The sequence below is a fragment of the Esox lucius genome, chromosome 25 (genome assembly GCF_011004845.1).
Source record: "Esox lucius isolate fEsoLuc1 chromosome 25, fEsoLuc1.pri, whole genome shotgun sequence".
Taxonomy (NCBI): domain Eukaryota; kingdom Metazoa; phylum Chordata; class Actinopteri; order Esociformes; family Esocidae; genus Esox; species Esox lucius.
Genome location: NC_047593.1, coordinates 18660850 through 18677980, shown reverse-complemented (window position 1 = coordinate 18677980; position 17131 = coordinate 18660850). Strand labels below are relative to the sequence as shown.

The 17131-nt window shown below is 43.6% G+C and overlaps 1 protein-coding gene across 5 annotated transcripts; it reads left to right on the top strand.

Moving 5' to 3' along the window:
- Positions 1 to 1344: 1344 nt before the first annotated feature.
- LOC105006015 (high affinity choline transporter 1) lies at positions 1345 to 13550 on the top strand. Of its 5 annotated transcripts, XM_020043615.3 has the most exons (11): positions 3531 to 3842; positions 3955 to 4004; positions 5468 to 5685; positions 6066 to 6179; positions 7190 to 7345; positions 9587 to 9735; positions 9981 to 10124; positions 10583 to 10736; positions 10880 to 11097; positions 11322 to 11492; positions 11673 to 13550. In XM_020043615.3, exons 3-11 carry the CDS (start codon positions 5499 to 5501, stop codon positions 12054 to 12056), a joined length of 1677 nt encoding a protein of 558 aa, XP_019899174.1. In that variant the 5' UTR covers positions 3531 to 3842; positions 3955 to 4004; positions 5468 to 5498; the 3' UTR covers positions 12057 to 13550. The 5 variants fall into 5 exon arrangements, with proteins under 5 accessions (XP_028974001.1, XP_019899174.1, XP_010862626.1 ...); XM_029118168.2 differs by lacking the exons at positions 3531 to 3842; positions 3955 to 4004 and adding an exon at positions 1345 to 1366; XM_010864324.4 differs by lacking the exon at positions 3955 to 4004.
- Positions 13551 to 17131: the final 3581 nt, after the last annotated feature.

Sequence of the window (17131 nt, the reverse complement as noted above, 5' to 3'; positions counted from 1 at the left end):
AGTTGATCAGGCCTGAATTAAGATTACAGGAACGGACACTTCAGTTGCAGAATACAAGGGTGTAAGAATCTTCAATAATCTTAAAGAAAACATACTCGTCGGACACGCCAGACAGATGGAACGTGCCTAGAGACTGGGACCAGCCTGTGCGCCAGCGGTAGGCTGAAGAAGTCTAAACTGCGTTCAGCCCCACACTGTCAGAATGTATATAAGAAGAACTTTGTCAGCAATATTTAGTTCTCTGCTTACCCTGTGTGGTGTTGTAGTGAACACATGTACCTGAAGATTGCATTTATTATTTATACTTATAAAATACTTCGTAAAACAGCATTTGTCTCTAGGTTATGTTTTATCCTTCAATGCCAGATTTGATTCACGCTAACAATTGCTTGATTACTACATTCCCGTCAGCTGATAAGGTAAGTTTAACCTATTGAGAATAATGGCTGATTGTTCATTAAAAATGTATTTTCATGGGGGAGTTGCTCATGTTTGATAGAAACAGATTTGAGAGTTTTTGCTGAAATAGGAGCAGGACAAGATTGGCTGCAGTTGAACCTTTAAACTGGAGGCAGTGGCTTAAACCCCTGGTCTACACTAGGCCATGGCTGACACTTTCATTAAATATATATTTCTTTATTCCACTGTGTTGCTGATACACCTGTATTACTGCTCAGATATTATAATAACACTTGTATTACTGCTCAGATATACACTCACCTAAAGGATTATTAGGAACACCATACTAATACTGTGTTTGACCCCCTTTCGCCTTCAGAACTGCCTTAATTCTACGTGGTATTGATTCAACAAGGTGCTGAAAGCATTCTTTAGAAATGTTGGCCCATATTGATAGGATAGCATCTTGCAGTTGATGGAGATTTGTGGGATGCACATCCAGGGCACGAAGCTCCCGTTCCACCACATCCCAAAGATGCTCTATTGGGTTGAGATCTGGTGACTGTGGGGGCCATTTCAGTACAGTGAACTCATTGTCATGTTCAAGAAACCAATTTGAAATGATTCGAGCTTTGTGACATGGTGCATTATCCTGCTGGAAGTAGCCATCAGAGGATGGGTACATGGTGGTCATAAAGGGATGGACATGGTCAGAAACAATGCTCAGGTAGGCCGTGGCATTTAAACAATGCCCAATTGGTACTAAGGGGCCTAAAGTGTGCCAAGAAAACATCCCCCACACCATTACACCACCACCACCAGCCTCCACAGTGGTAACAAGGCATGATGGATCCATGTTCTCATTCTGTTTACGCCAAATTCTGACTCTACCATCTGAATGTCTCAACAGAAATCGAGACTCATCAGACCAGGCAACATTCTTCCAGTCTTCAACTGTCCAATTTTGGTGAGCTCGTGCAAATTGTAGCCTCTTTTTCCTATTTGTAGTGGAGATGAGTGGTGGGGTCTTCTGCTGTTGTAGCCCATCTGCCTCAAGGTTGTGCGTGTTGTGGCTTCACAAATGCTTTGCTGCATACCTCGGTTGTAACGAGTGGTTATTTCAGTCAAAATTGCTCTTCTATCAGCTTGAATCAGTTGGCCCATTCTCCTCTGACCTCTAGCATCAACAAGGCATTTTTGCCCACAGGACTGCCTGATTTTTTTCCCATTCTTTGTAAACCCTGGAAATGGTTGTGCGTGAAAATCCCAGTAACTGAGCAGATTGTGAAATACTCAGACCGGCCCGTCTGGCACCAACAACCATGCCACGCTCAAAATTGCTTAAATCACCTTTCTTTCCCATTCTGACATTCAGTTTGGAGTTCAGGAGATTGTCTTGACCAGGACCACACCCCTAAATGCATTGAAGCAACTGCCATGTGATTGGTTGATTAGATAATTGCATTAATGAGAAATCGAACAGGTGTTCCTAATAATCCTTGAGGTGAGTGTATAATAACAGCTGTATTACTGCTCAGATACATAATAACACCTGTATTACTGCTCAGATATATAATAACACCTGTATTACTGTTCTGATACATAATAACACCTGCATTACTGCTCTGATACATAATAACACCTGCATTACTGCTCTGATACATAATGACACCTGAGTTACTGCTCTGATACGTAATGACACCTGCATTACTGCTCTGATATATATAATAACACCTGTATTACTGCTCAGATATATAATAACACCTGCATTACTGCTCTGATACATAATAACACCTTGCATTAATGTTCTGTGCATCGTATTCCTATATACTTTTTTACTTGATTAATTGTGGATTTCAGGTCACACGTTAGGAATCAAAAGGTTTCTGTTGATTCCACGATCATACCCTGAGGAAAAGAAAAAAGAAAAGGGGGATAAGAGAGAGTAAGAAAGACAGACAAGGGTCGGGGTAAAAGAGAGGAATATTGAATGAGAGAAAGAGAAGATGAGAGGGAGAGAAAGGGAGAGAGAGATACAGTAAAACATGGAACAATGTCTTACCCCTGCTAGGAAATGGACATGAAAGACCCCATTACGTTTGAGATGGTGTCGGTTTTCATTTGTGAGTGTGTTTTGTTTTTGTGTGTGAGAGTGTGTGTGTGTGTGAGAGAGAAAGACATCCATGTGACACTGTTTCCTAGGAATATAACCTGAGCTCATTTTGTTTTCATTACAGAGCCTGCAATACACCCCTTATAAAAAGGTTATAGCTCAGATTTATCCTTTAGTGGCAGGGCAGGAGTGGCAACGTAACAGGTCAAGGTCATTAGGTTATGATATGAAAAAGGGTTAGGCTCAAGGTAAAGAAAAAACAACGTAAGCTGTTACCTCTCCAGCCAGGGCTCTGGTTCACGGTTTCCCCTCGGTCTCCCAGTCACATCACAGAACTGATATTCTGCTGATGGATTGGGACGCGTGCCTGCTCACTGCTGAACTCAATACCTGTTTTGACATTTAATTTCCTGGAAGAGGTCAGGCAACGTCTTTCAGGGGTGACCTTGGCCAGTATTCATGAAGCCCCTCAGAATAAAGACAGGGTCATACATCTAATTCATCCATTCAGTAGAGAACTATCGATGGCTCTTTATTTATTCTTTGACTGTCAGGTGTGTTTCATTTGATTTCATGGGGATACTTCTATTGATGCCAGGTGGTCTATTTCTGTAATAAAGCAGGAAATCTTGGAGGGCTTCAAAACAGAGGCACTGAGACAGGCTGGGACAAAGGCAGACAGACAGGCTGGGACAAAGGCAGACAGACAGGCTGTGACAAAGGCAGACAGACAGGCTGGGACAAAGGCAGACAGACAGGCTGGGACAAAGGCAGACAGACAGGCTGGGACAGTGGTATGAGAGGAGGGGTGAGAAACAGCTAATGACATAGAGGAGACGGATAAGAAAAAGAGACAGGACGGGTGAGAAAGAGGGAGTGAGGGAGAAGAGAGGAGGGGTAAGAGAGAGAGAGAGAGGAGGGGTAAGAGAGGAACAGCTTCCTGAACTTTGTGCCCCCCCAACCTCCACCTCATTTCCAGGGGAGGTTATAACAGCAAGAAAAATAACCCACCGAGTCATTTCTATAACCTAGTTTCCTTTCCTGCTTGAGCTCCAGACCACATTTCACCTGACCACTAAGAAACCTACCCTGTTCTATCGCTCTCTCAATCTGTGACAGAGACCTCACCGCTCTGTCGGTACATATCTCTATCCATCCAGTCATGAATCTGTCAAAGCCGTTCATTCCCTTTCAAGGACTTTGAAACAGAGACAGTCAGAGAAAGAGATTGTGAAAGACTACTCTGTTTTTTTTTGGATCTCCTGATCTGACTGACTGAATGAATGACAGACTGATTGACTGTCTGACAGACTCTTACTGAACTGTTACGGTATGTATCATTTATTACATTGATGTTGCCTCCTCCCATAATGGAGAGGCTGTAGATTTCTAGTGTATCGCCGTGTTTTATTTTAATGCTGAAATGCCTATGTGATTGACAGGCGGCATGAAGCTGTTCAGACAAGGGAAATACATCTGGGAGTTGTGTATTGTATGTTGCCACAAATGTGTTTAGTTCTGTGTGTGTGTGTGTGTGTGTGTGTGTGTGTGTGTATTAGGACACGTACCTCATTATCATGCAGGACACGTGTGTTGAACGTGCATGATAATGATCCATTTACATTCTGTTGGAGGTGTGTGTGTGTGTATGTATTGATCACACTTGCATTGTATGTGCATAATAATGATCCATTTGCGTTCTGTTGGAGGTGTGTGTGTCAGGTTGGGGCAGGATGGTTTGAGCTGTGTGTGTTTTGGCAGAAACCTGTTGGGGGTTATATAACAGAATGCATACCACCAAGAATAGATTCAATTGAATTGCATGCCCTAATTTTTCCCTTGCAGAGACCAATTGAAACCCACTTCTCAACTAATAAGGTTATATTGGTTTTGTTACAAGTCTGCTGGGGAAAATACAGGCTGATTGGGCAAAAGCCTCATGGAATCCTATATTTAAAGCCACATTCTAAACTGCATTCATAAGTGATTTGGAATCAAATTCTTGGCCTTGAACCATGGTTGAACGGTCAAATTGCTGTTTTTCAGACAGCTGCTTGAGATATGTTGTCGCTAGCTTGTGACAGTTTGACAAGAACATGTGGTAGCTGGCTACTTTTTAACTGTTTAATGAGTGAGTGTGCTTGAAAGCTAATTGTTAACTGCAAAAACAGACATGCATTGAAAGGTGGATCTTTTATACTCTGGGACTTCCAAAGGGTATGACACTGTGGACAAGTCTCAAAGAAAATGTGATTTGGGTGAATAAACCTTCAGCCTACTGTCCATTGGATCCAATCCACAGGAACACCAGTGAGAAATTCCAAGCATACGTGATTTCAACAAGGATGTTAGTTCGGGAAAATCTGAAAGTAGGCACCTCAGAAAAAGTTTTCAAATATAAACGTTAGATTTCTAAACTTAGCTTCTCTGTTGGGCTCCCTAGAAACAATACAGTCAATGTGATCCAGCGTTTATTCACATTGCACATTTTACCATCTTGGTTTCCTCTAGGTTCCATAGTATACAGTATTTTGTAGGAAGAGTAACGCTAGTATTAGTTATGCAGTAAGATTAAGCTTTTCAAAACTGAAGATTTTTTTTTTTTTTTACTTTGTGGTGATTTGGAATGTTACGACACCCTCGCCCTCAACAAACCACGCCTCCTAATGTTCCAAACCGTTACACGGCAGTCGTGTATTGTGCAAACCTGCCCATTCCTCAGACCAGTTTTACAGGGCAATGTTTGAAGTGGAATGTGACCTTAAATGGCTGAAAATTTTGGGAATTTACCCCAAGCCCTGTCGCCTGAGCTATCACCCTACAGTAGAGACTAGGGTCGAGCTCCTGACCTGAAATCACAATTTTTTGCTTTTCCTGTTTGACTCTCTCCGCCTTTTCTCGCTCCCCCTCTCTTTCTGTCATTCCACCTACCTACCGATCCGGTTGGAATATCAGGGAGAGGAGTGAACGGAACAACGAGGCAAAGATGGCTCTGAACATTCCGGGCCTGGTCATCATGGCGGTGTTCTACGTGTTGATCCTGGGCACGGGGATCTGGGCATCGATGCGTTCCAAGAAGAAGGAGAATAGGTGCCGCGGCTCGGACGGGATGGAGATCACGTTGCTGGCCGGACGCAACATCAACCTCCTGGTTGGCATCTTCACTCTGACTGGTGAGTGAGAAGGAGGGAGGGAGGTAACCATATCAGGTAACCATATATTTTTGGAGAGCACCTGTCAGTGCTCAATCAACTATCAAAGACAATCAGTAAACAGCGAATGCAGTGACTTTGCACCAGGGGGAACAGCATCGGCAGGCGTTAATCTAAATATATGCGCTGGATATCTGATTTCGATCGACCGCCCAAATGGAGGCCACTCAGTGTTTCTGAAAAGGTTACAGATAGCTTGTTGACGGTTGGTTAAGCCTCTACAGCGGGACTCTCAAAACAAAGAATTACGGCCCTGGCACTGTTACCTCCTCATGTATGTGTACATTCAACTCCCCCTCCTGCTCTCCTCTTTCTCCACACACCCCCACCTCTCCCTGCAGCTACGTGGGTCGGAGGGGGCTTCATCCTGGGTATAGCGGAGGCGGTATACAACCCCACCCTGGGCCTGGTCTGGGCGCTTATGCCAGTTCCGTATGTGCTCACCTTCTTCCTGGGTGAGTAACGTGACCTCTGACCCCTCAGTACTGAGAACTGGGCTCCCCGGGACGATTCTTGAAACATTAACCGTCAGAACTGACTTCAGGTCAGCCTGTCTACTCTGGGCCGCGGGCCTCCTCTAGCTAAACTGGGAGAGTGACGTAACACCTAAAACTCTGAGACATTATCTGACTAGGACAACGACAACGTACTTACATAGTGCGTACATATATTTACACCATGTACATATATTTAAGAAATCTGCCGTCGCTCTTATTCACATTATGCATTTTCAAACGGTCAACTCTAGCGCAGCAAACTCCACGCTGCAACTGGGCAAGACAGAATATTCTGAATTCAACCTACGGAGTCTAAATCGGACACGACTCGATTCTCAAAAGAACACAGAAAACCTGTGAAATTTGGATGTGTTGTTGTATCTGAACTTGACAATGTAGCTTCTGAAAAACAAACACTTTCTCATACTGCCGGCACTTTTGTTGGCAAGACCTTAGCATTGGTTTCTCAACTTAATTTTGCTTTCACATGTAGAATTTGGGTATTATGTCACTATGGAGGTCCAGTCAACCATGACTATGCTACCATGAGGATCATATTTCAATCTATATTCAACGGGTGTAAATAAAAAATGTAAAATGCCTGAAATGGTCTCAGTTACAGCGGTGTCATCCCATCAGTAATTTGGTCCGTCGGTGACATAATGCATCATTCATGTTACCAGTTAGACCATACTAGGCGATGTGGCTGAGCAAATATGGCAAACTTGTTTGGACGTGTGTGTGTGTGTGTGTGTGTGTGTGTGTGTATGCGGGAGTGTTTGAGAGTAAGTGCGTTTCTGTGTGTGGATTTTGTCAAACGTAAACACTGGTTTGAAATCGGAAATGTTACCCAAGTCCTCAGATTGGTTATTGAGCGTTGCTTCTCAGCGGGCAACAACACAGCAGTGAAACATTAAAGGTCAGGTTCTCTGAGAGGTCAAGTGTTCTCTCTCTCCTTCGGATCCCAGGTGGATTTTTCTTCGCCAAACCAATGAGGGAAAACAAGTATGTGACAATGATGGACCCGTTCCAGATAAAGTACGGCAACGTCTTGAGCAGCCTTCTCATCCTGCCCGCGCTGGTCGCCGACGTCCTCTGGGTTGCTAGGACACTGGTCAGCCTAGGTAACCATATAATACAATGTTTTGATAACGTTACCCAGTTAACCTGATCAGTGATGGGCTGGTACGAAAGTGGACAAACTGTTGTAGAAAAGTAAAAGGTGACTAAAAAGGCACAGGACGGGGAAGGGGTTGAGGGGGAACCTGGAAGAGGGGGTGGCCTGATGATTGGAGGGCCAGATCTTACAATAAATGCCTTTTCAAGTGACCACAGAGTCTGAAAGACGCACAAGGCAATGTCCCTATCACTGGCTCACCAATGCCACTTGAGAAAACATGAAATGCACAAAGGAAATATGAGAGAGTGATTATCTCTTACAGAAGAGCTATGTATTCACATAGGAGGTCGTCTGAAAGACATGAAAGCCTCTCTCACACACACACACACACAATCAAAGAATTGAACGCAATAATAACAGCAGCCATGTGGTCAGACTGTGATCAGACCGCATTGAACATGTCCCGAAATTCAGAAGACAGTTCAACACAACACCCCGATCAAAATTGTATTGATCTGTACTAGTTGTACTTAGTATTTCACGGAAAAAACATGTTAAGAAATATGTTATGTTGTTCAGATGTTGTCTAAGTGACCAGCAGAAACAATGTTTTACTGTTGCCCTGGAAAAAACAATTGGTTCTGTAGTTTCTTATTGCCCCTAATCAATAATGAATGTTTTTAATTCAGTTCTGAATTCAGCTTTCCTGACTTTATTTTTATTTTTTTGGAAATGAGAAGTCAGATGTCTGTATAATTGTTGATTATGAACTGTGATCTCGTATGTATGAATCTACAGTTTTATGTTCTTTTATCACCAGTTGTGGAAACAATAATTTAAGGAAGTTTCTGTGTTTGAGGTTTCAAAACAGAATGTTCTCAACACAAAATCTCTCTCAACAGACCCCCATCTACTCTTCACTCTTGTTCTCTAAATGTACCCTGTGAGCACAGAGCTCCACTCAGATAGTGGGGGGAAGTGGTGAGGTTACTTCTGAAAACGAGTAGAGATTTCTTACGTATACTGCCCATGTTACATTTCAGCTCTGGGCATTAAAGAAAAGAAAAACACAACCACCGTAACAACCGAGGTCAAATATTAAAATGTGTGGGTTTCAGTTATTGGGGGTGAAAGTCTATTGAGATCAAAGGTGAAGCGTAGAGGTCAAAAGGTCATGGGCAGGCTTAAACAGTAGTCAGCCATTTGGCAATCTGACACTTTTCTGTTTAAGGGCTAGGTGCGTCTCGGCTGGGCGGGGCTGACCCTGGCCTTGAGGAGAGAGAGAACACAGCGAAGGTAGAGATGACTTTGCTGATGTTTATTTACTGTTTCTATTTGCAGATTATTATTTCTTCATATTCTTTAGTTTGTCTCCTTATGATGATGATGCATCTTCAAGGGAACGAGACCTCTCACATTCAGGCTTAGTTCCAATAAATGATGATTTGTTTCGTTCCGTTACTGTAGCTTTTATTTATTAAGAGGAAAAATAAATGTTATTACGTGGCCAGTTGCTTGTCCAAAACTCTTAGGATTGTTTAAGGTCTGAAAACAGAACCACACTCTGGTTAATTACACCATACAATCCTTTCTGGGCTGCAACAATGTATATTATGATGTGAAGGTATTGCATGGACTGTACTAATAAAGGGCAACAGTAGGGTATTATCTTATCCTAGTGTGTCTCTTTTATTTAGGATGCTATCTTTTGTTAACGTAGCCATCAGCTATAACTAGCATTTACAGGGAAAAGCAGCATGGTAAACGCTGGAGCAGTAGACTATCAAAGCAATAGGAAACAAGGGGGTTTGCTATATGGTCAATATACCAAGGCTGAAGCCTGATCTTACGAACGATCTTACGAACGACGGAGTGCCTTGATACAGCCCTTAGCTGTGGTTCTGGCCACGCAGCACAAACACTCCCAGGTTCTTTATTGCTGATATAAAACAGGCTAAATCCAAAATAACACCTGTACACTAGAGCCTTTTGCACACCAGCATTCAGGGTTCGACCGCGCGGTTTATAACACCTACCCAGTTGTAAGTCCCTGAACATTCTCTCGTTTGATAATGCTGAGTGTTCAGAGTGTTCCGCCGTGGTGTGTGTTCTGTAGCTTAGTGTTCCGCCGCGGTGTGTTCCGTAGCTTAGTGTTCCGCCGCGGTGTGTGTTCCGTAGCTTAGTGTTCCGCCGCGGTGTATGTTCCGTAGCTTAGTGCTCCTTTCGCCCATCCTGTGTATTCCAGGGGGCACTATGAGCGTGATCCTGGACCTGCCCTACGGCTATTCCATCTGCATCAGCTCTGTGGTGGCCATCGTGTACACGCTGCTTGGAGGACTCTACTCCGTAGCCTACACCGACGTCATTCAGCTCATCCTCATCTTTGTCAGCCTTGTGAGTGGCGTGTCGGTGGCCATTTCGAATGGCCCCACTTCGTTTCCATAATGTTCTGAACTGCCTGGTCAGCCATATTAAATTAATTCTTTTGATAGCACAAAGACAACACACTTTTCAATATTTGGATTGGATTAGACTCAAATTTAAATGGGCCCAAAACATTCAGTGAACTACGGCTATTGCTTGTCCTAGTGGTGGATCTGGGTTCCAGGTGACCAATCATAGCTCTTCTTCTCTCCTAGTGGGTTTGTGTTCCGTTCATGATGACCAACCCGTATTCGATGGACATCAGTCAGACAGCCTTCAACGAGACGTTCCAGGCCCCCTGGGTGGGCAAGCTGGAGGCCAGAGACGCAGGGAAATGGATCGATGATTTCATGGTCCTGGTGAGCGGCCAACGACCACACACGCGCACGACCACACACACGCACGACCACACACGCTTCTGTCTACCCATTTCCTGATTCAATTATTTTAGACTACATTTTTCTTTATTCATGTTTTGGATATTCTTGATATGGTACAGGTTTTTTCCCCTCTTTAACCATAGATCTCCCTGTCTTTCCCTGTAGATCTCCCTGTCTTTCCCTGTAGATCTCCCTGTCTTTCCCTGTAGATCTCCCTGTCTTTCCCTGTAGATTTCCCTGTCTTTCAATAAGTCAACCCCCAAAGAAATAGAGATAAATGGAAACATGGGATGGATGTGATACAGTTCTATGGATTTTGAAAAGTTATTCAGTTTATTTAACCGGTGTATTTGTAATGAATTACTTCATACCCCTCAGGGGTGCCTTCAGCCCACGTGGCACCGAAGTTGTAATGAATATCTTCCTCTTGTCCCCAGGCGCTCGGGGGTCTGGCCTACCAGGCATTCTACCAGAGGATCCTGTCAGCATCGTCCTACACCCAGGCTCAGGTGACCTGTTTCGCCTCTTCGGCCTTCTGCCTGGTCCTGGGAATCCCCTCTGTACTGATCGGGGCAGTTGCAGCCTCCACAGGTAACTGGACCTAGCTGGGGACACGCACATTTCTGGATCATCACCAAACATACCAGTTATTTAACACCAAATGCCACTCGGTCATAACAGCCTGCTAATATGGCATAACTCATTATATGTCCATGTTTGTAATTCTGTCGCAGACTGGAACATGACCAGCTACGGTTCTCCTTCTCCATACGAACGCGGTGAGGCCGGTTCCATCCTCCCCCTCTCCCTGCAGTACCTCACACCCACCTACGTCTCTGTCATCGGCATCGGTGCAGTAGCCGCTGCCGTTATGTCCTCCATGGACTCCGCCCTATTAAGCACCGCCTCCTTGTTCTCCTCCAACATCTACAAGAACATCCTCAGGAAACAGGTGAGGTGGAACGTCACGCTTGATGTGGAAATGTGGATTGGGCTCTTGTTACACGCACGAACAAATCGCCATCTTGGATCTGTCCTGACCACTGTGCCTCAATCTTGGATCTGTCCTGACCACTGTGCCTCAATCTTGGATCTGTCCTGACCACTGTGCCTCCATTTTGGATCTGTCCTGTCCTGACCACCATGCTGCCACCTTGTTTGTGTCCATCTCCCCAGGCCTCTGACGTGGAGATGCAGTGGGTGATCCGTATCTCGGTGGTGGTTTGTGGCCTGGCGGGGACGAGCCTGACCTTCCTAGACAACAGTGTTCTGGTCTTCTGGCTGGTGGGTGTGGACATGTCCTACACCATCATGTTCCCACAGCTCGTCTGCATTCTCTTTTTCAAGGTAGGTGAGGGTGTGCGCATCCATCTACCAACCCATCCAACTATTCACCTACAGTACATCTGCATATTTATCTACACAACGACCCGCGGTAAATCTATCCCATATCCATCCATCCACATCTCTCTATTAACCTTAATTGTCCCTTTAATCTCATTTATCTCTCTGATTGCGTAATCTAAGGTTTCCAATGGCTACGGTGCCAGCCTGGGGTTCGTCATGGGGGTGGTCCTCCGCGTCCTGAGTGGGGAGCCCCTCATTAACCTTCCCCCCGTCATCCACTTCCCCGGGTTCAGGATGGACGCGGAGGGCGTGATGACCCAGTTCTTCCCCTTCCGCACCACCATCATGCTCGCCAGCCTCTGCTCCATCCTCATCACCTCCCATGTCGCCGCCGTCATCTTCAACAAGGGCCTGCTGTCGGAGGACTTGGACGTGTTCCAGATAAAGAGCTCTCAGGCTAAAGTGACGGCGCTCACCGAGCTGAAGAAAGCGGAAAATAAAAATGACGATCCGGAGGCCGAGGAGGCAGTGCCGAGCAACCAGCATCGGAACACCAAACTGTGAGGGTCGGCGGTCAAACTGCGGCGCAACTCGGCTGCCGCCGGAAAACACAATGGAAATAAGAACATCCGTTATGATGTCACTGGTTCACAATACCAAAAATGCTAGCCGATTAGAGGTAGCCATTCACGATGGCCGTGCACTGCAATTAAACACAGGAACGCCAGATCCTTCAGCTCCTCCTCATCAAGGCCTCACTGCCTCTGGACAGACTGAAGAAGTTGCCCGGCTGGCTTATTTTTTTTTAAATGTACATTTACATATGGCATTTTAAGTTGCAGTTTACTCGGAGTAGGTGTGTTGACCTTGTTTTGGTTGTTAACTGGGATGCGTGAATGGTGTTAGGTTTTCATTGTCTCTACAGAGGTTTATCAAGCAAACAAACATAGACAGGGAAACAGAATTGCACTGGTTCTTTTGCTGCAAATAAGAGTACACATTTATTTCTTGAAAGGGAAAACCTATTGCAATAATTAAGGACCCCTGAAACTAATCAAAAGATCCCAGAAACCTTATATTTTACAACTTGATGCAAAACACTTTCTATGTTGCATCCTGAGCCATGTACTCCATTACCTAAGCTAGTTGAACATAGAAACTGTTTTCTGTGAGTAAATATTTAAGCTTTGCTCAAAAGGTTGATGGGCTTTAATGACCAAAACACTGTTTTAGCATAGACAACCATGGAATGCATCTGCCATTTTGTTGTATTAAACGCAATGGTATTTTCTACTTTTTTGACTGATCCATTGAGGATCCTGTTGAAAATAAACCAGGTCACGGGGTGGACATCAATTCAGGTTGGACATCCCACCCAGTTGACTAGGCTAAAATGTTGGATACCTCTAATTAGCCTAACCAGCAGGGCACAATGTTTTTAAGAGTTGCAGATGTACAAATGTGAGTCACAGAATCATTCCCATCTCCAACTTGAGCTACTTCAAACCAGAAGTTGCCTGTTAGCACTTCATGTCTCTCAGAAGGACGGTTTATGAGTGTTTTCTCCAAACAATTAAACTCCAACCTTGTGGGAGATGTCTGAACAGAACAATGATCCTAGTGATTTGAAGGTTGCGTAAGGCCGGATGTCGTGCCACCAGGTCCAACATTGTAATTATTTTTAAGTCTCAATAGGGTTGCTGAACATGGACTAAGATGTTCAAATAAAGCCCCTAGAGCCAACACTCAAATTAGAAGTTGTTGCTTTCAGCCACACCATGGAACCTAGATGTTCATTATGCATCCACTCCATACAAACTGTTCTGGAACAGTTTACCCAAGTAAACACCATAATGTCAAAGATATTTCCAATTGAGAGAACACTCAAGGTCAATCTTCAATGCAACACTAGATTAACTGAAGAAAACACTGATTCATCTACATGGCTTTTTTATTAAGTTAATGAATTTCTCAGTGACATAACCGCAGGAACAAATCCCCAGCTTTCGGAAGCATTCTCTCCCAGGGGTAGCAAAGTGACAGGCATGGGAGAATCTCACATTTTAGGACTCCTCCTTCTCTTGATCAATGACTGTAGGTTGGAAGAACAAACACTTGTGACATCAGAAGACACATCACAGCAACGGCTAATCATTTTAGCATCAACTTCAGAGTGTTGTAGGGTTACACAAGTAATTCATGGCCAATAAGTGCTTCACGAGTCCAACACAGACATTACATTCAAATACCACCACATCTTAAAACCAAACAAATCATTTTAAAAAAAAAATCACTAAATTAATTAAAATGCAACAATTTAGTAGCTCCTGTAGCATTCATTTAAAGTCAATTGATGGTAACAACAGTATTCTACTCACCCTCTTTAGTTGGCAGGGTATTCTTCTCATGAGTCTCAGTCTTCTTCAGTTTGGTCTTATCAAAATGGGAGACTTCACTGACATCTGGTTTATCAGCCATAGTTAACTTGATTTTCTACAAGCAAACAAAAATAAGGTCCAGCAGGAAGCATCACCCTCAGCAACTCACATGACTAGTAAGGGTCAAGCACCTTGCTCACATTAAAGTGCAGCAACGGAAGGTAAATACTTCAAGGCCAAATGGTAAAACTATCAATCTAAGAAGTGGCCTTATTTTAGACCTTAGATATAAGCTGTCTGACTAAGCCCAGTGAAACTCAAGCAACATACTTACATTGTCTCGCCACAGAAATGTTATTTTGTAGGCAATTAAGGAGGTGTGGAATGTATTTATAAGAGAGGAATGGCACGATGATTATCAGCACTAGTCCTAATTTTCTAAGTAATCTCACATGTGTTCTGTTTACATTAATTAGCATAATTAGATAGGCTAACTAGACAAGAGGAATACACATTAGTTAACGAATTTCTTCATCAGTGTCAGCATTTCAAACTAAAAGACAATGATGCAACTTTTAATCCTACAGCTTATTTGAAAAAGGCAGGTTTGATAATGTTAATATACAGTTAAATTATGTGTGTATTAAAAATGTGCAAAAAAGGGAGGGATCAAGTTAGAGCTAACTGACAAGTCAACACGTGTAAACATCGAATTCATTTTAGGGTAAACACAGTAAAACTCATTCATATGCCGTTACTGTTGCTGCAGCTAACGCAACGTTACCTAACGACTGTTAAAAACCGCGGCGAGACAAATGCGCTCATCCAATTAATAAAAATATAATGTATTCTATGTACCGCGTTCATTCAACATTGTATCTCGAAGCGCTTTAAAAACAAAACTAAAACAAATGTGGAGTTCTGGCAGCGGTACGTCTTGACCTGATAATCATCAGAAAGACAGAATAGCGATGTGAGCTCTGCCCATAGACTACAGACGGTTGGGTGGTTTCAAGGCAGACTTAATAACGTACAGCGCGTTCTCTTTTCAGAATACACAGTTACACCCTCAACGCAACGTTACCTAACGACTGTTTAAAACCGCGGCGAGACAAATGCGCTCATCCAATTAATAACAATATAATATATTCTATGTACCGCGTTCATTCAACATTGTATCTCGAAGCGCTTTAAAAACAAAACTAAAACAAATGTGGAGTTCTGGCAGCGGTACGTCTTGACCTGATAATCATCAGAAAGACAGAATAGCGATGTGAGCTCTGCCCATAGACTACAGACGGTTGGGTTGTTTCAAGGCAGACTTAATAACGTACAGCGCGTTCTCTTGTCAGAATACACAGTTACACCCTCAACAGAGATGATGATATAGACCTACAGTTTAGGGATGAAGAGAATGACTAAGAAAACAATAGCCTGTTTATACGTGAGTTCATTGGCTGTTACCTGGTAAGGTGGGATTCTGAACCCCACCCATCCTCCCAATCCCAGCCCTCCACCAACTGGTCCTCCACCCAACTTTCCTACAGCCCCCGCCCCCCAGATGGGACTGGTTTTGCTGAGAAGGTTGCCCGCCCTTTCCCACAGACACTGCACCCCGCTTTGATGGGGCTAGTTTCCATCATGATGCTATTAGTTGAACTTTCACAATATAATAATTTGTGTGTGTGTGGTTTTGAGAGAGGCCATGTATTCACATTGCAAATGTAGTGCTTCGGTGACCCAGATTTGGCCTTGTGAACCTAATATTTGCAGTGGAAGAAAGGGTACAAATGAAGTTTCTACCACCTCCTCGTTAAACCAGAACCCAAAGACCAGGTAGGAGCGACGCCACTCTCACATAACCAACATGTTCTGCCCGCCAGTCACACTGACCGACGAAATGTCTGTCAGCAGCCTCCATGGCCTCATGGCAACTTCTGTGGTCTGGTTTCCATGTCAGAGGCAGCCTTTTCACCAACACCTGACAGCTATGTGCCATTCTCCACCTCATCAGATGAGAGAGCGCCAGGCAGTGGGGTCCAGTTGCTTTCAATTTTTGTAGTTTCTTAAAACAACGATTATTATTAGTTCAGTCTTGAATTAATGTCAAAGGCTTTCACGGCACATTTCATCGGAAGAGGCAACTTATTTTGGTTTTGAGACAATAGCACTTAGAACACATGTCCTGGAGACATTTCAGTCTGTGACTTGGTCTAGTTGTTTCGTCTGGGCGGACCCTCGAGATCTTAAACTCCATGTTCCTTAAACACGAACACGGATGTTGACACTATGAACATGAAATGAAACACCATGTCGCGCAACAAGTGAACCCCCGTCACCTTTGCACACTCTTGTCTAAAGAGTACCAACCTCTGCCTTCTCAGAGTACAGTATGTCCTGCTTTCAAGGTTTATTTGACTAATGCACCTAACAACACAGCGTCATCATGCACAATAAAATTCTTAGTACATGGCACCCGACAAACTACATAGTTAGAGTTAAGAAGAAGAGTAAGCAAAAATATATCTAGACAGAAAATAATAGTAAAATAGAGCAACAATATGCATAACACTGTACTTTAGCAGCAATTTAAGAACTGTAAACTGGCCACAATCTAGGTAGTATTTTTGAACATTTAGATATGGCAAGTATGGCAGTAATATATATATATATATATTCTCAGTTCAGCCTCAACACATTCAGCTTATGACAAGTATGACTGTATCTAGAGTATACTGCTACGTTCAACTTCATAATGGCCTCTATTCGAATGTCTGTAGTGACTCTAAAAGCCTGTCTGTAGTGACTCTAAAAGCCTGTCTGTAGTGACTCTAAAAGCCTGTCCGTGGGGACAATTTAAAAACGGACATAAAAATTCAGACACGTTGCCATGACTCAGAGGTTATAAAACAATTGCTCAAGTGTGGAAAGTTCCCAGGAGCACCATGGACTCCATCATTGTGAATGGGAACACTTTTAGAACAGACAAGACACTTCCTAGAGCTGGACTTTCAGCCAAACTGTAAGTAAACGAACAAGAAGGGCCTAATGGCCACTGTAACATAGCTTCAGAGTTTCTCTGTGGAGATGGGAGAACCTGCCAGAAGGAGAACCATCTCTGCAGCAATCAATCAATGAATGGGTCATTAGATGGAAATCTTTGCTTTGGACAGATATAAAAGCAACTGACAGAGGTTATAAAGAGCAGGTCGGCCAAAGGTTTGATGCTTAATAAAACATAATTGACTACAAACTATGAAT